The sequence below is a fragment of the Athene cunicularia genome (assembly GCF_003259725.1).
Source record: "Athene cunicularia isolate RWA chromosome 3 unlocalized genomic scaffold, athCun1 chr3_part1, whole genome shotgun sequence".
NCBI lineage: Eukaryota > Metazoa > Chordata > Aves > Strigiformes > Strigidae > Athene > Athene cunicularia.
Genome location: NW_020799097.1, coordinates 60,155,657 through 60,181,261, shown reverse-complemented (window position 1 = coordinate 60,181,261; position 25,605 = coordinate 60,155,657). Strand labels below are relative to the sequence as shown.

The window sequence follows — 25,605 nt, the reverse complement described above, 5'->3', positions numbered from 1 at the left end:
ACAGAAATATATTTAGTTAAAACTCTTAATTTATCTGAGAACAGGAGGATGAAAGCTGAATGTTTTGAACTTTGAGGGATATTTAAAGCTCTGTATAGGTGTCAGCATGTTCTTTCATGTGGAAGAATAAGCAAAAACGTCTTCTAGCTAAACAAAGGTTTTCAAAAGAAAGAAACAGCACAAAACTCAACTAAGGAGATATTTAAATTGTTGACTGATAATATATTCTGGGATGATCATGTTTTAAAATATTTTGACATCTGTTGAACACTTCAGAAAAGTATTAAGCTAAGGGTTTTGTTTGCTTGTTTCTTAACAGCCTTAAAATAATAATGTTCCAAATACATTTTGCTAGGCATATAACTTCGGGGTATTTGCATCAAAATGTAAATACATAGGACCAGAATTGTAAATGTATTTAGGAACCTTACTGGTTCAGGCAGAGAGTAAATGGGATTTTCAAGGCATGAAGTCACTTTACTGCTTCTGAAAATGATACTAGGGTGTAATACTCAAAGGGATGTCGTAAATGTCTCGTGAGAAGACTGGGTGAGCAGTTGCCCTCTATTCCTAATCGTTATGTTTAGGTTGGTGACAAAGTGACTCCTGTTGCGTCACAATCCTACATCTGAAGTTTACATACTAGAAACTAGGGTTTGCTTGCTTTCCAGTTCTCAGATGTTCAAGTGTGACTGGCAGTGAGAGGCTACTTCTCTAAGGATCCATAGGTGGGTGGGTGGGTGGCAGCAAGTGTACCCCAAGGAAGGATACGCCTGTCCTGGTTGGCCCAGGTCTGCTCAGGAAGAACTGAGGTAGACGCCACAGGGGCTGTATTCTCATAGCTCTTCCACTATCCTTTTTTACCATTAATAGAGGCCTTTTAGGATTTTGAAGGCCTGTAAGTCAGCTAGTACTCTAGGGAGGTGAGAGCAGGATGTTCAGCAGGATAAAGTCAAGGTCACACTGCCTTCACCACAATCTCTTGAGAGACTCTCCCATCTGTATCTCATGGGTAAGAAAGGCACGTAAGACTTGCTGCAAAGAAAGATACTGTTTAGTCTATTTTTACTGAATTCTGGTTTACACCAATGTCAACCCTTAAAATCATATGACCTTGATTAATAAAGGATACTATTTTGGTAAGGAATTTGGGGTAATCCTTCTTCTGTTTATATTGTGTTTTAGTATGTCAGTGAGTACAGGCTTTAGTATTAAGTGAGTGTATTAAGTGAGTGTAGTACAGGAGACAATTTTAGAAAATGAAGTAACAGCTATCTGAATCTCTCTTGCTATGTTCTATCAATTATAGTCACTTTTCTGCCTACTTTTTGTTCCCTCTGGCTGTTGAAAATGCTTCAATAACTGGAACAAGCAGCTGCTTTCGAGGATTTGACAAAACATTTTCTATATTCACAACTGCAGGTTTTGGCTGCAGTGTTAAACACACTAGGGCTGTGTTTAACAGCCCTAGTAATTGCTTCCCCACGTGTCATAGTTAGCACGGCTTGGTCCTGCCACAGGACACCCAGCCAGGGACTTCAGGTAAACAGCTGTCCGTCTTTAAGGACGCATGAAGCAGTTGCTGTTCATCCAATTTTCAGAAATTACTTTTTGGTACTCAAATGAAAAAAGACACAAATGTGATAGAAGTAGCGGGACTACATAAACTCCATCTTTGGCTGCCAAGGAGTGATGAATGGCTCCATTAAATGGGGACTGCATCCTCTTGCAGTGCAGAACTGCTTTAAGTTGCAATTTACATGCCTTGAGGAGTCTTACAAACACTAGGACTTACCTAAATGATCCTCTTAATTCAGCAATTTTGAGTTCAGTTTAATAATATACTTGATCCAGCATAACTGTAGTCTCCCTGAAAAAGGAAGCATCCCACTGTGTCTTTCCTGCTCCCTTGTGTTAGAAATAATAATCATACAATTGCACAACCAGTCAGATGCTGTCAGAGGCAAGAGAAAAATAATACACTCAAAAAACCCCTGTTAGTTTTCTGCAGCATCAGTGAGCTGATCTGATTCACTGTGTGGTGTAACGACCTGATGTCATGAATGGAGCATCCTAAAATAAGAGCTGAGTAAAGGAAAGAAAACTGTGGTTTCACTGACAGCCCTGGTTATATTGGATAAATCTAGCCCTTAGGTTCAATTGCTGTCATCCTTAATGAACCATGATGGTGCCAGTAGCTCCCATTGTTCAGTTGCCAGAGTCATATACCACAGGTGCTTGTGTTTCCTTCAGTCCTGAAGTCACCAGTACACTGATGCCACTCTGAGTCTTTTTTTCTGCTTAGTGGCAAGCAAGGCAAGTCTAAGTAGAATTAGATAAAATAAAGTGACCTGCTTTAGGAATGGGACAAATTCTTGAGAGATACTGGTAATGACAGATTTTATTTATTTTTTTTTTCCCCCCATGCAGTTGCTATGGAAACGGGCCCTTAAAGATCGTTTCAAGTATGTGCGGAGACCCATTGAAGATGATGAGCAAGTCCTGAGGAACAAATGCAAGTTTGGTCACAGGCGAGGGCAGACTCGGAAATCTTCATTTGCTGAAGACAAACCTGATGACATCCAGGTGCAGGTAGAGGTAAGATTTTTGGTGCTTAACTGAGTTCTGTGCCTTTCAGCTCTTCTGCTGACAGTAACACCAGCAGCCAGTAAAGGGGAGAACAAAGTGATCTCATCCTATTTAAACTCATTTTGTATAGAGTTTGTCCTATAGCCAGACCCTTGAATTTTTTTCCATTTCTGGATAACTAAGTATCAACAATGGAGCTAAACCCAATACTGGATGCCTTGCACGTTCGTTGTCGTTTAAAGTTGTTGCCAACTGGACAGAAAATTTTGTCTTGTTTTTTTAAATGCAATATTCCCATTCTGCTTTAGCTTATGTACCTCCAGTTAGAGTGGAAAAATAATAGAGGCTTATGTCTAAGAGCTGAAACCTCTGTACAATAACAATGCAAAGTGATATCTGAGTTGGTAGCAAAGGGCCATATCCTACTGTCACATTGCACTTTGTTATATAAAAACTGTTTGTGTTGATGTGTGATATGGGGATGCTTATAAATATATGTATGCAGTTACTGTATTTCCCTTTAGTTGCAGAATTCAGAGAGCTATCACTGTCCAGCATTGTTTGAAGAATACAAATTAATTTATACACTTTCATATATACATTAAGGTTCCAGTTACGCTTTGCCAATGCTCCTCTCATACTTCCTTCAGTACTGCAATTAAAATGTGGTAAAATTTAAACAGTCGTAAGAATATGATACAGAAGATATGTAAGCAGATATTTGACTTTATTTTGCATATGTCCATCCTGCTGTTTACCAGACACATGACTTTAGGGGATCAAAATCAGCTTACTGGATGCATTTCTTCAAAAATCACCCTTGTGTTTGAAAGTAGCTGTATTTTTTGACCCATAAAGCAGATATAAGGTTTTAGTTTGGTTTTGGGTTGGGTTTTTTTTTTTTGAAGAAGAAGAAGCTTCAGTAATTTCTGTTTATTCCCTTTTGGTTTATACATGCAGGAATAAATGTTTTTCCTCTTTTTGCCTGCTTTAGTTGAAAAGTTTGCAGAATGTGTGAAGGAAGAAACCTTTGATTTAGGTACAAAACAGTAAACAGCCTTGCATGTGCTTAAGGAGAAATGACGGGCTCCTGGTTTTGTGCATGCATTAAGAGTTAGCCGTCCTTTATCCGGTAATGCTTGGAAAGGGGATATGTAGCTCTTTTTTCTCACATCAGCTAGCTGAGAAGGGCTTTGCAGTGATCCCATTGGGACTGCATGCTGGACTTCACTTTTCTTTAGAGAAGATGTAACTGCACTGCACTGTGTGTCTGTAAATTAGGAAATGCCACTCTTTAACTGCATTGCCCAAGGCCATCGCTGGTCATTCCTTGTTTGCTTTAGAAATTAAAGAGGAAGGAAATATGTTCTGTCTCTCCTGAAGTCCTAGGCATTTTCTTCTAGCCTTAATGTTGGAAGCAAATATGGGTTAAACTTGAAGGAGGTGAGAGGATGCGAGTGTCCCTAAACAACATTTTCTTTCTTTCTCTCATTTTTCCTGTATCCTGAACATGTATATAAATAAAATATAAATATAAATGCAAGAATGAACACTTGTGGAGCCTATTAAGCCTTAATAATGAGTCCCACAAAACTGAGGAAATCATAAGCAGGTATGTCTGGCTCTGAGATCCTAAATTATGTCACTACAAATGTGCACAGCTGAACAAGATGTTTGTTTTAATATTCTCTTAAACAAATGCAGCATGGAGTTTTTCATACTATGTATTTAGGAACACGCAAAAAGGCACCTTTCTGCCAATCCTTGGCACTAAGTGCTGTGTGATAAATTTAAACTGCTAAACAAAGAGTCTTAGCCTCAAGAAATAAATATTTGGTCTAGAAGCCAATACCATAGGCAAACCTAAATGATATTCAAATTATTGTTAGCCAGATCCCCTTGCCTTCATCCCTTTTCCAAGTCTGGAAGAACAGATCAGCCAGGGCATCAGGATTATTTATGGTAAAAGGGTGGAAAATGAATTCCAGGTTAAGGATACTCTTGAAGAATAGGCAGTGAAGAATTTCTAGCCCCTCTGTGTCACCACACTCTCCCTTAGATAGGCAGAGTAGGACATTTAGGGCATTATAAGTCAAAGACAATTGGCAAGCAGTGCGGATGAAAGAGCACATCTGTTCCCACCAGATGACCTACTTACCAGCCACACAGCTGACTCCTATATTGAGCTTTAGTTTCTAAACAGTTGTAAGATGGCAAATGTGCTTTGTGTCAGTATAACTTTGGATTGTTAATAGAATGAAACTGATAAAAAAGATTATTTACTAGTAGGAAATGCCTCACTGGTATACCTGGCATTTGTTTATACATAAAAAGAGTAATAAAGCTATTAGTACTAATAAAATCCATAACCCTTCTTTATTTCATATGTGAAAAACCAGTTACTTGCCAGGACAAGCTTCCTGTGATGTTCTGGGATGTGTTCAGAGCCACAGATGATGTCTGCCCCTTGGTCTGTCCAAGCCCCATTACCTGCCAGCAGACATTCCTCCTCCAAACACAGCGTGAGTGTTACTTGGCCTCTCATGCAGGGCATTGCTTCCAGATGCAGTATCTGCCTTCCTTTTCCTGTTTCTTTAAAACATCTGCTAATGTGTTCCTCATTACAAAGCATTATATCCAAGCAAGACTGAAGAGTTACTCATTTTAGAGTAGCTAGCATCACAGGAAAGGTCTTGAGCAAGTGCAGTGTTCAGGGCTGTAAAATGACAGTAAGTAAGCACATAAACTCCTGCTGGAGGTGTCTGTCACTGAAGGAGGTTTTGCTTAGAATGATGCTCCATACAAACATTCATCGGGTTGAGACACAATTGGAAAGAAACTTGGACTGTCCCTGATGTAGATATTAATATGAGCCTCCATGTCTAAGGGATAGTCAGAACTTGATCAGGAAAGCCTCCTTAATTAACGGACTTTCTGGCTATGGAGTGAGAATCCTTAGTCATTTTCCACAGCCAGGCAAATATCCTGGAGTTGCAGTAATCCAAGGGACAGTGCCTGGTAATGATACTGATCTTCATCTGCTGCAAATGGAAGGTACTCTTCATGAGAGGGGTGATTACACAGTGAAAATAAATAAGAAAGACAAGCCAATCTCCCCTCTGCAGCCAGGGTTGGATTACAGCTAAGGCAGTGACTTGTTCTGACTGATCTCTTTTTTTTCTTTTTTTTTCTTTATCATCAAAAGGCACCATAAAACCCTTCCTCTCCCTGAGGAATTACTGGGTTTCAGGCTATGAGAGAAACCGCCTCCTGCCAGTTGTAACAGGAGGGACCCTAGACTTGGGGGAACCATAAGGGGTAGAAAGATAGGACACACTTGATGTGCATCTTTGGGCAGAGGATTATCAAAAGGCAAAGGGTAATGGAGAGGGAAGTGCAGTTAGAGCTGGTGATTGGCTTCCATATGATGAAAGCATGTGGTTCAAACACTAGCTTAGTCATCACAGGGGTGGCGACCAAAGAGCAAATGGTCCCTTTAAGAACTTCTAGTTTGAACAATGCTGTCCATGGAAAGTGTGACTTCACAACCAATTCTATTAGCTGAATATGGACATAAAAATGCCCACAGATATCCTTCATTGCTTCACCTGCCAATCCAGAAGGGCATGGGTCTCCCATAGGTCCTGTGTCATATTTCGCTACTTCCAGAGTTTTCTGGGATACCCTTATGACATCTCAAATGCCACTAAATAGCTTTATCTATGCAACTGAATCAAGCTCCCTCAATTCACCCCAGCTGTTGCATGAGAAAACCTGTCAGCAAAGAGACTATCCAAGGATATCTTAAGTTACCTGAATTCTAAGGGAATATAATAGACTAGAAGACTGTTAGTGGTTCATGATCTTAAACAGAAGTGGAGAAAGAGTACTGTCCCTCTTTTAATGCCTCCAATTTCTTACATACTATGACAGCCTGTTTGTGAGGTAATCAGGGCTTCTCTGAAGCTGTCACACAAGTAAATTTCGAGTTAGGTGTGAAAAGAAAAAAATAGGTTCTGACAAGGCATGGGTTAAGATAGCAGTAGATGTTTGCAGATAACTGGGCATATTTACCCCACCCAGCAGAGCTGGGAATAACATAATGAAAACAATTTATAAAGGGGGTGCCAGCAGGCCATGTCCTTTCTGTGCCTATGGGATAGAGGTAAGAAATATTTTGGTGAGTACTTAGACTGGGAGAAGCAGAAGGATTCTGCAGAAGCTTAAGCTCATGAAGTTGGACATCTGGTGATAATATTCCTGTACAGGGAAGATAAGCAGGAATGTTGAAAGTGGTGAATGTGCAAATCCTCTGCTAAGAGGACCAGATGAAAATCAGAGAACACCTCTGTTTCAACAGGATCAGATGAACATCACAGAAGACCTCTGTGCCAAGAGGAGGCATCCAGGTAGAAGCTGGGCATCATATGTGGTTTTGGGGGTATCATGCAGTATAAGAGCAGTGAAGCTGGTGAGAACATTCTTGTAAGGCTGAGGCTTCCCCTTAACTCACAGGACTGAAGAAAGAGAGCTTGTCTTAGAGAAAATGGATGGGCCTCCCTGGCTTTAAACAGGAGGAGGGTTGTTGAAAAGCTGTGTGACAGACTTCCTGAGCTTGGCTAAAATCCATATTAAGATCACCTTGGGTGCCAGATTTAATGACAAGGTCTGGAGCACTTAACCTACTTAACCTGCACAAAGTACCTGGTTCAGGGCAGATGGAGAAGGCAGTCCCTGAACCGGCATGAGGGAGTTGATTGTTGAAGGAACCCAGCTGTTTATTGGGCTGAAGCAGATGATCTATGCCTTTACTCTTCCTCAGCCTGTGCAACCTTTTGTCAGTCATACTGATACTGAAGCTAGGATTCTTCTTGAAGCTTCTGCCATGGGCTCAGGGCTAATTGTGAGGAGAAAAGTGGTGATGGTAAAGTTACTACTTTTAGGATACTTCACAGAACTTTACCCTCTTGGCTTTATGCTTACCCTGATCGGGAAACTGTCTTTTCTGGTGAAAGAAGGAATCAGGATTGAGTGATGTCTACCCTGTGAGCTGGAGTTGCTTTTACCTTGAATTAGGTAAATTAGGCAAATTAGACATTTCCTGAGGATAGGCTTTTCTTTGAGGTGATAACTAACATCATCTTTGTCAATGAGATTATGCCATTGCAGGAGTTAAAAACTTGAAACAAGTTTTCAAGGAGTGAGGAGAGAATAGGATTTGGGAGGTGATAGCTGGAGAAAAAGGGATCAATGAGGAGGAAAAAAAGGCATCAGCAAGGGAAAAAGGAAGCCAAATGAATCATATGTCTGTAAAACTCTCAAAGGATGAACAGCTTGCGCATCAGAAGCAGAAACTCTCTTGGCTCAGTCTTGTGGTTGAGGGGCACTGTTGGCAGGTACAGCATTAGGTACTGTCTATACTGTGAATGTTGTACACAGATGAAGCAGGGGTGATTGATTGCCTCTTTTCCTCCAAGACTAAAAGTCTCCAAATCAAGTGTTTGACTGCTTCCACAGCCAGGGCATGAGCATGCATACATGAAGGATCATCCAATGGGTGTACTGTAGTAATATGATTTTTCCACTACAACTTTGATGTGCATACACAGTGTGTGGTGTTGCTTAGCTAATATTTTGAAATGCTTTTAGAGTCAAAGCAAAAGCTTGAAACACAGATTGTGAGTTAACATAAAGTGTGAAATATGGGTTGTCCCTTGGTAGAAAAAAACCAGATTTCACCCATTTTGCTTACACTGTGTGTTTGGCAGCTAACAAATCAGAAAGCAGTTGTGGTCAGAAATAAACTGACTTATGTGTCTTTGGAAGTTTGCAGTTAGCATTGGCATGTAAGCCTAGCTCTGCAAGTGTCTGCCTGGCTCAAAAGGGTAATTATGTGTAATTAAAGAAGAGCCTGCTTTAATCAAACATCTCATTTGAATACATCAGTGTGGATCCTGTGGTAGGCTACATGCTCATTTTGCATGAAAGCAGTCTGCCCAAGCTGTTTCACCTGTCCTTGCGTTCAGTTTTTGGACATGAGGCACAGTTGCAATGCTTTCTCAGTTCTCTCCCACCCTCTGGGGCAAGAAGATGGGCCCTGAGCGGTGTACCGACTGCCTTTCAGATTCAGACTTGTTCCAGATCAGTCTGCAGTGTTCTGTGTTTTCTTTTAAGCAAATCTTCACTTTCTAATGGTCATAACCTGGTATGAGCATTCCTCCTGATATTCCTCCCAGTGCTCAGCATACTAAATGTCATTATGATGAACCTGATAGTCACCACAGAAAGAAGGCCATCCCTTACAATAGTGTTATTAAAAACTGTTCTGTACACTGTTTTTATGATGTCTTGCATCTGTATGTATTCCAGACAAAACAGCAAGACCCACTTTTCAGGATTCAAAAATCAAGACACAGGATTCCGATTATGCTTGCTTAAATACCTGTGAAATCTGTTTCTTATCCTGAAGAAATTAGAAAACCCATTTAATGTAAAAGATTGCCCCAAACAAGGGTTCCACCATACTCCCGGTGTATGCAAGCATCATATTCTTTGTTTAGGCACAGGGAAGACACTGAAACTGCTGCTGTCAGGCTTTCTTGTTTAAGTTCCTTGAGCACTGATGACAACACAGACTCAGCAATCCATAAGTGGTAGCAGCATCAATGCTCTAAGCAATAACATGACCTGGAGTATGCATTGGCATCTAGCAAGTAAAATCTGAAATGTTTTTCCAAAGGAAATATTATTAGCTACTGCTGGGAGCTGACAAGAGCTGCAATAGTGAAAGGCAATGCAACAACTGTACCAACATTTTTACTCACCAGCATCCCAGTCCCAAAGTATGGTGTAAAAGGAGCTCCCATTCAGTGCTGGCATCACTGGATCTGTCTATGTGGCACTGCTGTTCAGAGAGATGGTCCTCATTACCATTGCATGGTTTCTACCCTTTCCACCAAGTAGATTAGCCTCCATCTAAATGAATTTCCTCAAAGGAATATTCCCAAAGCATCCAAGGTGAGGCACCTGAATCCATGGTTGGCAGTGAACCGACCAACAGCATGCAGTGCAGTGTCCTCATGTCCCTTTAACTCTCTACTGTTCCTATTCAAATACACTCCGTCAAACTGAAGAGTCAATAGGTCCTGTTGGCGTTCTTCAAAAAACAGATTTTGATCTTTGTTGTTAGCAACAGCTAGGCTACATTTACCATTCAGGAACTGGTGTAAACCCTTGTAAAGAGCAAGAGGTGCCTGCTGTCCTCACCAGAGAAGCTTTCATCACTCTGTGATTAGGCAGTCATGTTACTTTCCTGTTGACATCAATGACTTCTAGGATTTATGATGCTGGCTTTGAACAGTAACTGAAAGTTTAGACCTTGGAGATACAAATCATGCATAAAAATTACTCCCTCCTCCCCACAGAGAGATGTAGCAGCTTCACTTCCTTGACTGTGACACTGACTCATAAAAGTGTCCCGCTAGCTGGGGCTTTTTACAAGAATATGGCAACATAATCTCGTATCTTGGGAAAAATCAAGATCCATCAAAAGGACATTAAGGAATTGGGCCTTTATTTAAAAACCTGTCTCTGACCAAATGACTAACTATCCTCTTGCTTCAGAGACATGAGGCATTTGGAGTCTAGTTGTTTTATCTATGTATGTTTTCTTGCTTTAATATGAGCATCTGAACACAATCTATTTGTATATGGTTCCAAGTAGAACTGTGAATATCGGCTGGGGGTCACTGCCAAAAGGCATCTGGAGCGTGGGCAAAGAGCCCTTCAACCTGTCTGACTCCTAGATCTAGTGGCTTTGGTCACAGATACCAGAGATACCAAGAAGTTAATGGTGGTTGCGGGCATGGGCACTGAGGGGATGGGATCCCTATTGCTGTCACCCTTTGCAAGTGAATCCAACAGAAGGGCCAAAAGTCTTGGCAGGACCATCCCTCAGGCAAGGTCTAGGTTACACTGGCATACAAGTACTGGATATCTTCTGCTTACCTCATTAACTTCCTTTCTGTGTCCTTTTGACCTTTTTCTCTATTCTGCTGTATTTCTCATGAGCTTGTGACAGAAAGCTTGTTTTTTAAAGGCATTGAGGTAAATACTAGTTTGTTCCAGAAAGATTTTTTTTTTTTAATAAATCAGACTTTACTTATTTAAAAAGAAAGGAAATTCTTTAGCAATGTACTTAGTTTATAATGTAAATAAGACAAGATTCTATATACAAAAATAATTAAAGATCACTAATTAACATTCTTCTTATTACTGCAAGGGAAATAGATGTTACTGGTGACACCATTGAAAATCTGGCCAGAGGAGGTTGGGTGACCTCAAGAATGATGGATTCCTTATTTAATGAGGCTATTTTTTTTAGTTCTGTCCTGCACACATGTTGAACTGTTAGCTTTGGCTTCTTCAGACATTGAGAAAGGAGATCCTGGCTTCAGTCTAGATAGGATTGCTTTCCCACAGTATTGAAATAACTGATCTTTAACCTTACTGTCAAAATTTTACCAAATTATCGCTGTGCTGTAACTAGCTTTCTCGCTTTGATAGTTAAAGTGGAGAGGATCTAGAGTCCTCCCTAAATTAGCATGTGATAGGCTTGATAGACCTGTTCAGTAACCAGCTTTCCAAATCCAGATTCTTCCTGTTCATACCAGCAATGTTAAAGTTAACTATAAAAGATTTTAAATCACACTTGGAATCATTCTCCAATAAAATTTAAAATACTTTGCAAAATTTTGTCCCACTGAGATAACTTCTTTTCCACAAAATCAAGCCACCTCGCAGTTACTTTCCACTTACCTTAAAAATCAACTTGGTTGCAAACTAAAAACTGAAAGGAAAAAATGAAAACATTTTAAGTGAAACCTGCATTTGGGTGTGACTTGAGTTAATATTTATTCATTGCACTTTACTAGAAAAAAGGCAAATTTGCAAAATAGGAAGAAGGGTTGAAGATAATGGAAAATTAATTATAAACCAAGTTACACACCAAACGCATTCTGCTGCAAGCATGGTATTTTGTAATTTTTTAATAAAACCTTTTTTGATTTTAGAATCCAATAAATCCTGGGGTTAGAAATAATTTGTGTAAAATGCAAGCGATGCCAAACTTTCCTGCTCCATCAAAAAATGTCAGATTTTATTTCAATGTAGCTACGCTTAGAAATAATGAACAACATAAATCAGAATGCTTTTGCCCTTTAGGTTTTTCAGGTAGATTGACCAAAACCAGCTACTCATCCACAAACATCTAAATTCACTGCTCTCTAATTTTACGTTGGTTCTGCTAAAGACTGTCACTGCCATTTGACTTAAATGCACCAGTGAGCTCCCTGTTCTGTTCTTGACCAATAGATGTGCAGCACTTGCATTCAATCAGTTGGAACTGGAAATATACAAAGATGCAGTAAATCTATCCTTCCAATTATCAGCTAATCTGTATTTACATAGCACTATATACTATAGTATGTTGTTTGTATTCCCTAGTAGGAATGAAACTGTCCAGAGACAAAATGATTATATATAAAAGGCACAGACCCGTCACTGTATTAAAGCCACTGTGCATAGACAAGGAGTCCCCCAAATTACAGCAACTTTGGTTGCTAACGCCATCCCTAGAACTCAGTATTTGCTTGCTCTTTCACTGCAAGCAGCACAGTTTTACAATAGCCCGTGTATTTTACATCATATTTACCATTGCCCATCCTCAAGAGACTTTATTTTTTATGTTTCCACTGCACTTTAATAAATGAGAAGTAAACTCTGAAACAGCAGTGACCTCTAAGGCCAGTAGAAAACTGCTGTTAATGGTATCTGAACGGTGATACCACAGACTTGGTGCATTTCTGAAGCTCTCTTTATTTGACTGAAATGAAGATGTGTTTTATGGTCGGGTATGTATATCCATTACAGAGACTACTAGTTTAAACAAGCTATGTTAAAGGGCTTAAAGTTCAGAACTACTGATAACCTTTCTTTAGCTTAGAAGTACAGCTTAAAAAGGCAAAAAACTCACAGATAGTGATTGCTCCAAGCAGGCTGAACACTGAAGAAAATCAATTCTAACACTGACTTTTGCTTGTGTTACTTGTATGTAATGGATAATTTACACAATGAAATGTAAATGCCTTCCATCACATTTTTTTTTTCCTTATAAATAAGTATGACAGCAATTCTTCCCTTACTCTGCTGCCATGTTTCTATTGGTAACTTGCCATTGATGCTTACAAAAATGTCAAATGGTCTCATTTAGCTAATTAATAATGTCATTAGCTAAACTAGCTCTCAAGGACAGAGCTGAGTACATGGAAAGTCCATCAAATTGAGTGGTGTTTGCCTTGACATGTGGGATGGAGATAAGCTGGAGTAAAGGTCATAACTTGTTCGCCTCTGTGTTTGTTTCTAAGCAACCCAGTCAGTTAGTCTGTGGTTACAGCACACTAGGCTGAGTTTGTTTTACTTTCCTGACTCTGCAAGTAAGGCACTGAAGCTGATGGCCCCTCTGGAAATGAGCCGCTGTGCTCCCCATCAGGTGCCTGAAGAAACTCCCATTCTATGGGCAGGAAGCTTGGAAGAAGACCTACAGGAGAAGCCAGTAGTAACAGAGCTGTTTGGAGACAGAGACTTAAAACTAGATCTTTGTCAGATTGAAAAACATAAATGTAATGAAAAAAATCCCAAACAACAGTCCAAGTTTGTGTGTGCATGAGCATCTTGAGGCTGACCAGAATGAGAAGAAAACCCCTTTTGCGCAGTGGTCATGCTGAAGCAAGAGACAGTCTGTCCAACTCGGTGCAAGTTAGCAGGTTAAGTAACAGGCTAAACGGCTCACCTGGGGATGTGTGAATACTAGAATGCTATTCACAGTCAGTAACTAATACAAATTAAATACCAGAAAATACCAATCACTGATGCAGGGAGCTTGCAGAGATGACGTGCTAGCAGCAAAACAGGACCCTTGATGACTGTAAGCGATTCACTGGATGTTTACACAGAATTGGTTTTGTGGTTTTCTGCCTTATAAAGACTTTATAAACAGATAAGAAGCAGGAAGCCTGATGCTGCTAAGGGACAGGAGTGCTCGAGGTGCACTCTCCAAGTGCAGGAATGTTTGCCGGATATAAAGCCATACCAGAAAAAGCAGGCAGACTTTGCAAGGCTGCTCAGATGAGGAGTTCAGGCAATCATGTTACTGCAACCATTCTTCATAGTCAATATCAGGGTGTCTGTCTCAGATTGCTGTCAGTAAAGAGGTTACAGTATAATACACTAAAGTGAGCAGTAACACATTCCCAGGACCAGATGGTGCAAAAGGATAAAATAGGTCATTTTCTAATTGTGATGTGCAATTTCTTTCATGAAACATGATAGTAGAAAATTGGAGGTAGCTAATTTGATGTCAGTTTGTAGAGTTTCAGGAGACAGCTAGGGAATATACCGGCCAAGAAACCTCTTGTCTTTACTGGCCAAATTGGGAAGAACTCTGATGCAGACCCAAGAGATGAACACATTGGGAAGGAATCAATGATGTTTCTGTAAACAGAAATAATTCTTCACAAATGCATTAGTTCTTTCAAGTATTTAACAAGCCCAAGGACAAGAGAATATATCCAGCTGATATAGTTTGCTTTAACTTCAGAAGAGTCTTCAGCACACGCCTTTCAAAGGCTCTTAGAGGATATAATCTGAGGGGATAAGCAGCAAGGTCCTTGCATGGATAAACAGTTACAAGACAGAACAAAGAAAGCTAGGCAGAAATAGTTGTTTTTACAGCAGAAAATATTATTAATGCTTATTTTATGCAGTTCAGTATATTTCTAAATGAGGAAAAAGGAGAATAGTTGGTTGACCACATTTGATGATGGTACCCTACTAAGGGTACTAAAGACAAATACTGACTGAAGAATTGCAGAAGGAGCCCATGCTACTGAGTGACAGGGGAAAAAAACAGCAGATAAATAAGGCACAAGGAAAAAAACCCAGTCCTAACAGCATTTACAGTGGTGGGCTCTGAGCTTATTAGTGCCATTTACAAATGATATTTTTACATTATGCTGAAGAAAATTTGGCACAATGCTAAGCAGCAATCCAAAATAGTATATTGAATGCTCGGAATTATTTAAGAAAGAAACAAAAGGGAGCATATTATTCCACTGTATGAATCTGTGGTGTCTCAGAATCTCAACTAGTAGTTTAAGTTTTACTGTGCCCATTTTGTAACGGCTGTAGTGAAATTAGAAAATATGCAATGACAACAACAAGGATAATTGAAAGTATGGACCAGCTTTTATATGTGGAATGATTAAATAGTTTAGGACAGTCTTGGCTGGAAAAGACGTGACTGGGGACAGAATATGACATATCTATAAAACTACAGTGCCAAGAAGATGGTGAATAGGTTTTGAATCCAGTATGATAATTAGAAGGCAGAAGCAGCAGGAGAAAACAAATACAAGAATGTGTTTCTTCTGACACTGCATAGTTAAAGTGATGAATTTAATGCAGGATGTTGTGTAAGGCATGATTTTATGAGTTGGAAAAGTGACTAGGAGAAATAATGGAAGGAAAAAATCTACTGAAGGCTATTAAATATAGATACATAAGCCTTGGGAATCCACAAACTCTAGTTCAGTGGAGTCTTGACAAAATCTAGGGGAAGTACCACTGTACATGCACCCTTACTTTATACTTTTTCCCAGCACCCTTCTCAGCCAGGTAGAGGCGGATATGGGACTAAATCATCTCACCCACCACCTGTGTTCCTGCGCAATAAGGAAGAGGACAGGCATGCCTACTCAAGCTGGTCACAAATAAACATTACTCTTGTAATACAGTTAAGACTAAAATCCTCCATTAGAAAGAGTGTAGACTGTGCTAATACAGCATCCTAGCAAGGGCCAGGGGAGTACCTGGAGGGGTCATGGTAGATATCTGTCCTGAATATACTCCTGGATATAAACTAGGAGGCAGACGTTTTTTTAATTGTGTATCTTGTGCAACCATTCTTGGAATGCCACGTGCACAACTTTAAGAAGGATTTTAATTAAACTGGAAAGTTTAATTGCTCGTACAAAGCACTGGGAAGCAATTTTTGATGTTGGATTGTTTCACAGTTCTTTGTCTTAAATGTTCAGGGGAACAGGATGAAGTGTCTCAACTCCCTCTGGTGTTGACCCATAGGCCATCACTGACACAGACAACACCTGCATCAGTGACAATACACATGGGAAAAGCCTGTGTAAATGCAGCCTGGGAGAGGTAACTACCAACAGTGCAGCTGTATGTCACCTCAGCTGGTTTCAATGAAAAAATTCACTGCATTCTCTGATAGAAACTAAACAGTCCCAGGCTACTGTCACCGATGTATTACTTTGGATAGCCACTCCTTGTAGTATTTACTGGGCTTGGAATTACAGCAGGGACAAAACTAGTAATTTTGAGGAAGATTATTAACTATCTTCAAGTACAAAGTAACTTTTTGAAAACACTAACAGTCAAACTGTTCAAATAACACTTTCCATTAAGAGTTTGAAGGAGACCCTTGTGAGTAAATACTTCAGTTGCATACATGTGAAAGTTAAATTGTCCCGCTTTTAGGACCTGTATGAGTAAGAAGAAAATACTATTTCTCTTGGTAATACAGAGCTAACACTGCTAAGCACTGAGTCACCATTAGAACTGCCTACTAATTTCCAATAAACCACAGTTAGGCAAACTAGACACAGGCACAGAAATTTCATGAATATCCTCAAATATGTAATTTGAGCTTGGGAGACTTGGCTGATAGCTATAGTATTATATGAAAACAGATCTTGATATAACTATTAGAATATGAGGTTGAGTTCATAGAGCTGGTACTGAAACCACATTATGGGTACTTACTGCTGAGCTTGACTGACTACACTCAAATCACACAAGCCACATCAGATAAAAAGGCTAGCTGATTTGTTACAATCCTGTGCTTCATTTTTTGATAGGAAGAACTTGTTCATCTTGAAGGCAGTGGAATGGATGTACATATTAAGTGGCTTAAGCAAGAATATATGAAAACTCAGAGGAACTGGAAAGAAGTGGATAACAGAATGAATGTAACAATAGAAATACGGAGAAAGATGATCAGTGATAAGGCACCTTTAAAAGACATTCTTAGACTATTTCCTTTCTTAAGATGCCCTTATCAGGTAACAGAGCTATTTTTAATAATTACATTGAATTTTGTGCTATAGATGTCACAGGTGTTACCACTGAAGTATCCATCAACATTATTCTCTTTAATCTAACTCATATTTTTGCAGCTAATCCCGCTCTGAAAGATTCACCAGTCCTGTGTTAAACATGCCATCGCAAAACACCTGTGGGTTATTTGAAGGGTTTTGGTGTTACCTGATGTATTTCTTCCCTGCTTTGAAAAGAAATGAAACCATCCCCTCCAGTTTATAATCTTATTTTACTCTGCTAGTTTTATCCTGTCTTCAAAGTGTGCACCTCATGTTGTTTTCGGTTTTGGTTTTGAGGATTGCAGTAATACCAAATACTTGTTTTTCTTTTAGCTTTTTAGGGAGTTCCAGCTTCTCACACAGATGGACGTTTATAAGAAAACAGTTGAGATTTTGGAGATTTATTCAGAAAACATATTATCTTTGTATGTGGTGAGGAATAATCCAATTAACATTATGCTGCAAGAAAATCTGAAGCGGCACACAGAGGAAGACATTCTGAAATGTCAGTACAAATCTTCTATGCTCTGAATGTCAGAGTTTTGTTGTAGCTAATTGTTCTCTACTTATATAACTAAACTAGCTCCAATTTTACTGCAAAAACATTTAAAAAATGTCACGGTTGCTTGCAAAATATATAGTGATGGGGAAGCATTAAGAATAAAAGCTAATAAATTACTAGGAAAATTAAGTCAGTCAGGTATTGAAACTTCTTTCTCCTAATGAATAAAAGACTGCAGGTTTGATAAAGTTAGTAACTACCTTAAAATAAATATTGCTAGATGAGCAGAATTCTGAATTTGTAGGTATGTAAAAGAGTGCTTATTATTTTCTAAAAATACATGCAGGAAAGTAATTTTCAGGTTTAGAAATAGTCCTATAAAAAAGAGACATTTTCCTTTAGAAAGAGATGTACTATTTCTATGGTTAAAGTCTTCATCCCAGTGAAACAGAAGAAGTAGTCAGCACTGTGTTTCAAGTCCCTTGTCTCTGCAGAGACACATTACAGGAGTAAGCTTACAAAATGGTACGTCTCGCAAGCAGGTACCACAGCCATGCATAGACATTCACATACCTCAACATGTTCTGCTCACTGGCTGTGAGGGAGCAAGTACCTGCTGCCACTCAACTTCTTTCAGTCTGAGAAGTCTGGGGGAGTGTGGTTCTGCAGGGACAAACCTTTGAAGCAGTTAGAATCGTTATTCTTCCCACACTGCAGCTCTTGATGCCTATGCCCGAGTTTAGCTCCGCAAGAAGTGCTCCTTAGACTGTAATTTTCTATCAAACAAGCACAACGCCAGGATGTCAAGTCAAAGGTGACACAGTATGAACACATATGTTTCCTATGGCAGTTTCACTCCTTTTATTACCAGGCCATTTCTTAAGCAAGCAGAGTAGGCTAAATACCAGGGTTTTCTTCCTTTAAGTTTAAAAAAGATAAGTACTCAATAGCTTATGACAGATAAAAAAGTGTCAGTGAGCTGCCAAATCCAGAAAGCTTTTACGGACTTTCTGCTCATACCTTTGGCCTTAGAAAGCTATGGATGTTGTAAGTAATTTCCCTTTTTCTTATACAATATGTCCACAAAAACTTTAACTCATACCTTAGTAAAGACCCAAGACCTTTACTTTCCTGTTTTTCTCTCACAAACAACTTGACCTGGCACCTAGATAATAAATGCCTCACAAGATAGGTTCAGTGAAACACACGACACCAGAAGCCTGAGCTGTAAAAAAAGATGTTAGAGTCAGTAATAGCTGAACCAGAGTTAGCAGATACCATGTCCCAGGAGATCCTGCAGCACCAGCTTGTACTGCAGCCTTCAGAGTGGAGTCCTCTGGCAAGAGAACTCTCCAGAGACGTCTGATTTACTGGGGAAAGAGGAGTTCGGGGATGGGTGGTGGGAGCAGGAGGACTACTCAGCTTGCAGACTCTACTAGAAGCAACCCAAAGGCTTACTTACTTATTGTGAGAGAAATTTAATCATAATATTGAGTAGCTGAGTGTCATGAATAATTTGAATACTAATGCCCATTGCCAGCTGAGGCACCTGAACCTTCAAACTCTTTAAAATGGACTGAACAACAGTTCCACTGCTGAGCTGTTAACTATTATATAGGGTGCAATCTGCTTTTTCAGGATGATAATACAGTGTCAGAATGTTTTCATTTGTGATTTAGTAGAAATCCTTGCCTTTGACAGATATGAAAATGACTGCTGCATGTTTACTTCTGCCAGATGTCTTCGGAGATGATTCCAGTCTGTTTGTGGCAGTGAATGAGGAGGTAGGAGACAGTCTTGGTCTCTCTTCCCTGCATCAGCTATCTGGGCACATCACCTGGCCTTTTTTTGGTGGCTCAGCTTAGCTCCTGGAAAAGATTTCATTAGCGTGCCTTTTGGGTAGAAGGCATATTCACAGAAATACTAGCTAAATTCAAAGTAGTGTTATTAGGGTTACTTAATTCTCTGACCTGTTCACCAAAGTGATGCTGTGACATCATTTGAAATATCCTTTTTAAAATTTAGGTAAAGGCAGTGACACCAGTGTTGGAAGTAAAAAATCCCTTCAATGTGAATGCATGTGAGTTTGCGCTGTATGTGGGAAGAGAAGAGCTAGCTCAGCTCGATGACTGCACCATGGCCCTGGCTGCACTGGTGGCTGCATTTCATGTGTTTGATATCCCGTGCCCAGAGAGAATCCACAGGACGCTGAACTTCCTGGAGTCCTTGGTCTTTGAGGTGAGGAGCCCAGCATCCCTGCTCACCCAGGTGAAGAGAGGGCTGGAGGCACCCAAGTATTCCAGTATCTGATGGTGTGTACACAGCACTCCTCTTGGGAACATTTGACATTTTCAAAATAAATCTCTTTGTTGTGAAGATACATCAGTGCCATTCTTTCTGGTGAAAGTGTATGTATAACAGTTATGTTTAGTAATGCCCCCTTTTTTTTTATTGTACTGGCTACTTTTTTACAAATCTAAACCCCAAGCATTTTCATTATTTTAAATGGAAATACTACAACAGTCTAGAGGCATTAGAGATAATAAAATTTTCTAGATTACTGCATGTGTCGTGTATTATTTGTCCGGATGGACCATTTGACAAATTTGGATATTTTGATTGTCAGAATTCTGAAAACACATTGTGAGCTAACATGAGCACTTCACTCCTGCAGATGCTAATACAGTCAGTGTTTTGAAGTGACACAAATTAAAAGATCTCTTGTTCTTATTGTTTCATTATATTATGATCACTGAAAGCCTACTATAATTACTTTTTGTGTTTTAAAAGGGTAGGCCTGATTTTTCATTTGCAGGATTATAAGTTTTCACTATTTTCTCCATGCATGAAGCATTTTTTTTTTAAACATTAATTCTGAATTTGCTAAATAGGGATTCTGAGATGAGCTCTCAAAGTAGCAAGAATGACTTATCTGGGATGCTGCCATGTGCATTTGTAACCACAGCTTTGGCGCCAGAGAAAGAACGCCTCATTTTCTGCCTGAATTTGTTCCCCAGAACAAATCGGCTTTTTCCACATGGTGACTCTCCTGTCTGCCCACACAGAGCGGAGGCCCTCTCCTCTGTTCTTCCACAGCCTCCTCTTCTCCCTAACATGCTCCTCTTAACTCCTGCGTGTCTGGAAATCCCAGGGGTTACTGCCTGACAGGACATGGCTTTGGACAAGTGCCTAGTGATGGACAGTAGCAACAGCCAGCAAACATGAGCCACTGCATTAATTAGAAATTAAAATGGCTTTTTATTAAAACATTACATTCTAATGAAGAGATCGATCTCTCACCAGTTCTAAAAAAGGCTGTGTAGGCCAGGAGGTGTTTGTGGTCACCTCAATTCTTCAATCACTCAGACACACAGCTTGGAAGACCACAGGACTTTTGTCAAAGCCTGGCTGTGCAGGGGTGACACCAATGCAAAGATCACAGTGGTAGATCCTACAGTATGGGGGGAGATTGCTGCATTTAGTGGCTAGACTCTCTTGATGAAGCTTTAGCGTTTTTCACATGGTTCCCATGGAAATCAGGGGACAACCTTTACCTGTATGATGGCTGGGCCACCTCCAACACAACACAGAAAACAGTATCAACTGCCATTTTAAAGATTCAGTATGTCCTCAGTGCTCATAATTTCTGAGTAAGTTTGTTGGGTGTAGTTTTTGAAACAGAGGTGGCTCCACCCTGCAGCCTCATCACACAGGATACAAGAGTAAGGATTATGCATGTCCTCCCTGTTGTGATAGCTATATGAATAAAAAGTTGGGCTCTGTATCATTAAAGAGAGGTTTAAACTACATCTTATAAACAGTATTCAAACCCATTCCTTAAACCACAGTACTTTGCAAGTAAGTATATAAAAATTCAGGGATCTGCTAGCATCCCCAAGTAATCCTTGTCAAGCAGCAAATCTTTCATTGATTCTCACTGCAGGGTACAGAGCTGGCACAAGAGAGACACAGAGGGTGAGGGAAAATAAACTATGTGGAAGGGCAAAAGGAAAGAAAACGGAAGAATTTGTCATTTTGCTGATCTGCATGGGCAACTTGAACTGCTGCCAGTGGAAAAATCCATAAATGGGATTCTGATTGTGACAGCAAGTGGCCTGGTATCCTTAGGAGTAAGTGTTTAGGAAGAGGGCAGACAGCAGCAGCAAGTTGCTCTTTTAAACTCATGGCCACACTGAGCTATGGTGAGGAATGACTCCACAGTGCCTTTGGGAACAGGCAGGTTCATCTAAAAATCCTGGGCACACACAAATGTAACAGACAGCTCCAGTTCAGGTTTTATTTGTATTGTAGTACAATAAGAGTGCAATTTGAATGTACAAATATTGAACAAAATGTAAAAATATTATTTATGCAATGCTATGGAAGGAAATTAACAGACCAATGCAACTTACTTCATACTGACCCTGTTCACCTCATATTATGGCAGGTACCAGTCACCTACACGATCTGGAAGGGGCACAGAGAGTTCTTGAAATCTTAAGGAACTCCAGCCAAAGAACAGCCTAGCAAAATCTGTGGGAAGATGTAAAATTCTCTCAGCTCTGTGCAACGGAAATGCTCTGCTTGTTCTCAGCTCTAAAGGCTGAGCAACTGCCCACTGCAGTGCTAAGAGGGCTGCCAAAAATCTTGATCCAACTCTTCACTCTCTTCTTGAAAAAGTAACATTCTGGAACAGTCCTCAGTATACAGGTAGCTAGGCTTTCTCCCATTTAAAGTGCATCTGGTTTACATTTTACCTATATATACCAAGTGCAATGACTTTCCCTGACAAATCGTTATAGTCCTCCAAGAAAGAAGGTTGCCTCACCTAAGTACCTGCTGGTGGCATCTACAGCCTGCTAATGACCCAGTGAAACGCATGCTCATGCACCATATGCGTTTAAGTATCCTTTTCCTCCATGCTTTGTCTTTCCTCCTATGCCTTATTCATTTATAAATCAGACTTTCCAACTACAAAGTGGTGGGTGAAATAATTCTCCCACCATTGGGAAAACAAACCTATATTGAATATGAAACCAGAGTAGCAGTCCTAGCTTTAGCACAGTTTTTCTCCACTGTTGTGGTAACTATACTGGAGACTGGCATGTGCAGACTTGAATGAATATGTTATCTTTTTTGCTAGTATCCTTACCTCAAAATACAGGTATTTCCCTTCATGTGCTGAAGGACTGTAGCAGGGTCCCATGTAAAAGGCTGGGACTCTGTTGTGCAGCATAAACGAAAAGTCTTCTAAGAAGTCAAACTTTATTTTTCAGTTGCAGCCTTCTCTGTACTGATATTTTGGTAAAATACATTAAAGATGCTGGTGGAAAAACTCACATAACATTTTGTAATCGTGCAAAAGTAAAAACATTCAGTTATCAAAAAAGCATTATAATTTCAACCCCAACAAGATTTGTTTTGTTTTGTTACAAGCAAACAGACAGTTTTATAATCTGTAAAGTTATCTGCTGTAGCATAAAGTGTCACATATGTAACATTAAGTGTTTCATTTTTAAACTATGGCACAAATATGTATTAGCCGTAACAGTCTCATCTGGCTACCTGTAGCCTAATTTTTGGCTAATCAGTTTATATTTTGATAGTATGAAGTAAAAGCTTCTGAAAAGTAAAATGGGTACATGAAGTAGAATTCAAGAATTCTTAGAAAATATTAACGTTCCTTTATATAATACAGCATAAATAATTCACGAAGGTTTTCTTGATGTCCAGAGAAAGTTAGGGTTCCTAACCATCCATGGAGAACTAGCCCCATTAGTTTGGTAGATAAGACTAGCTGACTCGGTTGTTACACAGTACCTTCTCAAAAGCTTGAATACTTCCCAGAAGGATTCACATGTGTACTGGCTCTAGGAGAATATAAATAGTCCACCAGTGCTGAACGTACGTTTCTTCCTTTCTGAGAGTCCTTACTCAACAGTTCTAGCGCGACTTTGTGCTTTGAATAAAACATGAGCTCCAGTGGAGAAAGCTGGCTCGTACACATTTTCCATTATCTTCAAAGTTCATTGTGTGAGTTTTTCTCCGCAGCTTTGAACATCAGAATGGAATTAAAGATTTTTAGTGCTGGGCCCAGTTTAATGCTCATTATTTTGACTATGTCTGATTGGGTCATTAGCAGAAATGCTTCTCCATCAATTTGCTTTAAAAGAAAAAACACACAAAGCTATTAGTAGGTCTGACAGTGCAGCAGTATAGATGTTTCAGAAAACATGAAAAGAAAATTCCCAGCAATTTCAGACAATGTAAAGCAATGGCTAAATACAAGCACTTTCACTCAAATGCTTTCAGGATAGCTTTGATTTCAACCTTTTAGACAGATCAGCTAGTCCAAAAGAACAGGATGATGATCATCATTCTGCGTGAAAACAACTGTCTGGCTTATTTTTAGCTGATCAGTTGTTCTTTTTATATTGATAGTACAAAGTAAAAGCTACTGAAAAGTAAAATACATAATTAAGTAGAATTCAACTGTACTGCAGCACAATAATTCTTTTTAACATCTTAGCTACTCCTTTTATGTAAGCCTCCGTAAGAAAGTTTCTGGATTTCACTCCCTGGAACTGGAATTCACTTCAGGCCACCCCTTTCTGTTCATTAAACAGCAAATTAAAACTAATTTGGTCCCTGATGTAACAGGGGGCAGGCTACATAAAACTGCCTCTTTGACACTTCTGACAAACAGAATTTTTCAGAACACTGAATATTTTTTCAGCCAGGTTTGTGGTTTTGCTATTTTAATAAGTGCTACAAGTGAATATTCTCCTGTAAGCAAATAGCTGTCAGCCAGGAGTGCTAAATTTGAACATGAAGAGCCACAAGGCCCTCATATCCAAAGGTTTCACTGGGGCCAACACTTCTTGTGTAAACTTCAGGTCACTTAGATATCTATAGTAAGTTTTCAGTGTAACATAAGCAGGATAGCTAGGCCTAAAAGCCAACTGAGTTAAATAAGGAGCACTGCTTAGGCTTAAAGATACTAATTTGAGATAAAACCCGTGTCATTATGTTTCTGTAGGACTAGAAGACAAGCTTTCTGAATCAGACGGGCTATAAAGGAAGTCTGCAAGGTACACCCCAGCACCATAAGTTGAGGAAAACTGCAGTGAGAACAGCATCATGCAGTTACCACAATCACTTTCTAACTCATTTTGTGCACAAAGCCAGACTGGGTGGGCTCAGAACCAGAAGCCTGTGAACGTGGGGGTGGCCAGCTTTTTGCACCATCTTATGTTAAGCAAGATGGGGGTTCATTTCCACAGCAGAGGTTTGAACCAGCACCTTCTACCTACTGATGCCAACCAGTCCATGCCAGTTGGCCTCACTGGGAGACGTTTAATTTACCTAGTCACAGACAAAGCATGAAAGGCTGAATCCTCAAGAAGGGAAGCATTCTCTTACACCTCTGAGAATGAAAGTGTTTAGAATTTATCCATCTCTGTGGCACTTCCCACCTGCTGACTTGATTAGCAATACACCATCTTAAATTCATTGGTGAGACACACTAAGTGACACTGTGGATGATCTAGGCCAGCATACCTGCTGCAACTGTAAAATGACTAAAATCTAAGCAAGCATAAAATTCCCAGAGATGCAGCCTTTCAGTCCTTTGATATGCAAGTGTAATAGTATTACAATCTACAGCACAGCCTGAAAACTTTTGTCACCAGACATTAGCAGGGCCATCAGTATGCATATTCCTCAGGAGGCCCCTTCTCAAGTCTAAGTACCACAATTATTCTTCACTGAAAAGGTGGTCTGATTTTGAATATTACAGTATCACTCTGCCCATTCAGGTGTTCTGGCTGGGACAAGCACCTGAACTATTCATATTCACTCTGGCAATCTATGATCAAACAGCCTTCCTGAAACTAAGCATTAACAGAAGTAACAAATCTCTGAATGGAAAAGAAAAAGTCAACCTAGCCTACTGTACCTAAACGCCCTATCACCTCCTAATGACAGCTTTGGCACAACAATCTTCTGATATCAGAAATACCTGCCTGGCGTGCTCACAAAATGAGTACACCAGTGAACTTTAGCAGAAGCCTTCAGATCTACTCACTTCCTGCAAACTGTATTGGGAGGAAGAGCATCAAGAGCTAAGTGTGATCAGACAAGAAGCAGAGTTTTAAGAGATGCTTGAACCACTGCTCTGCTTTGTTTTACCTATTAACATCCTGCAGAACTAAAATAGCACACTTACAAATTTCCTCAAACCAGATTAAGAGAGAACAGTGGTACATCATAAAGTTCATC

General features: G+C 39.7%; 2 protein-coding genes across 4 annotated transcripts in view; one reads left to right on the top strand and one right to left on the bottom strand.

The window, feature by feature from the left end:
• SAMD3 (sterile alpha motif domain containing 3) overlaps positions 1 to 19,803 on the top strand; it is a 42,114-nt gene extending 22,311 nt beyond the window's left edge. For both annotated transcript variants that reach the window (XM_026845446.1, XM_026845445.1), the window contains exons 7-11: positions 2,431 to 2,598; positions 16,584 to 16,787; positions 17,157 to 17,328; positions 19,027 to 19,109; positions 19,351 to 19,803. In XM_026845446.1, coding sequence (XP_026701247.1) covers positions 2,431 to 2,598; positions 16,584 to 16,787; positions 17,157 to 17,328; positions 19,027 to 19,109; positions 19,351 to 19,635 — 912 coding nt within the window. In that variant the 3' untranslated portion in view covers positions 19,636 to 19,803. The remainder of the gene's footprint in view (positions 1 to 2,430; positions 2,599 to 16,583; positions 16,788 to 17,156; positions 17,329 to 19,026; positions 19,110 to 19,350) is intronic.
• A 2,946-nt stretch (positions 19,804 to 22,749) lies between these two features.
• L3MBTL3 (L3MBTL3, histone methyl-lysine binding protein) overlaps positions 22,750 to 25,605 on the bottom strand; it is a 77,294-nt gene continuing 74,438 nt past the window's right edge. For both annotated transcript variants that reach the window (XM_026845812.1, XM_026845813.1), the window contains exon 21: positions 22,750 to 23,488. In XM_026845812.1, the coding sequence (XP_026701613.1) occupies positions 23,345 to 23,488 (144 nt within the window). In that variant the 3' untranslated portion in view covers positions 22,750 to 23,344. The remainder of the gene's footprint in view (positions 23,489 to 25,605) is intronic.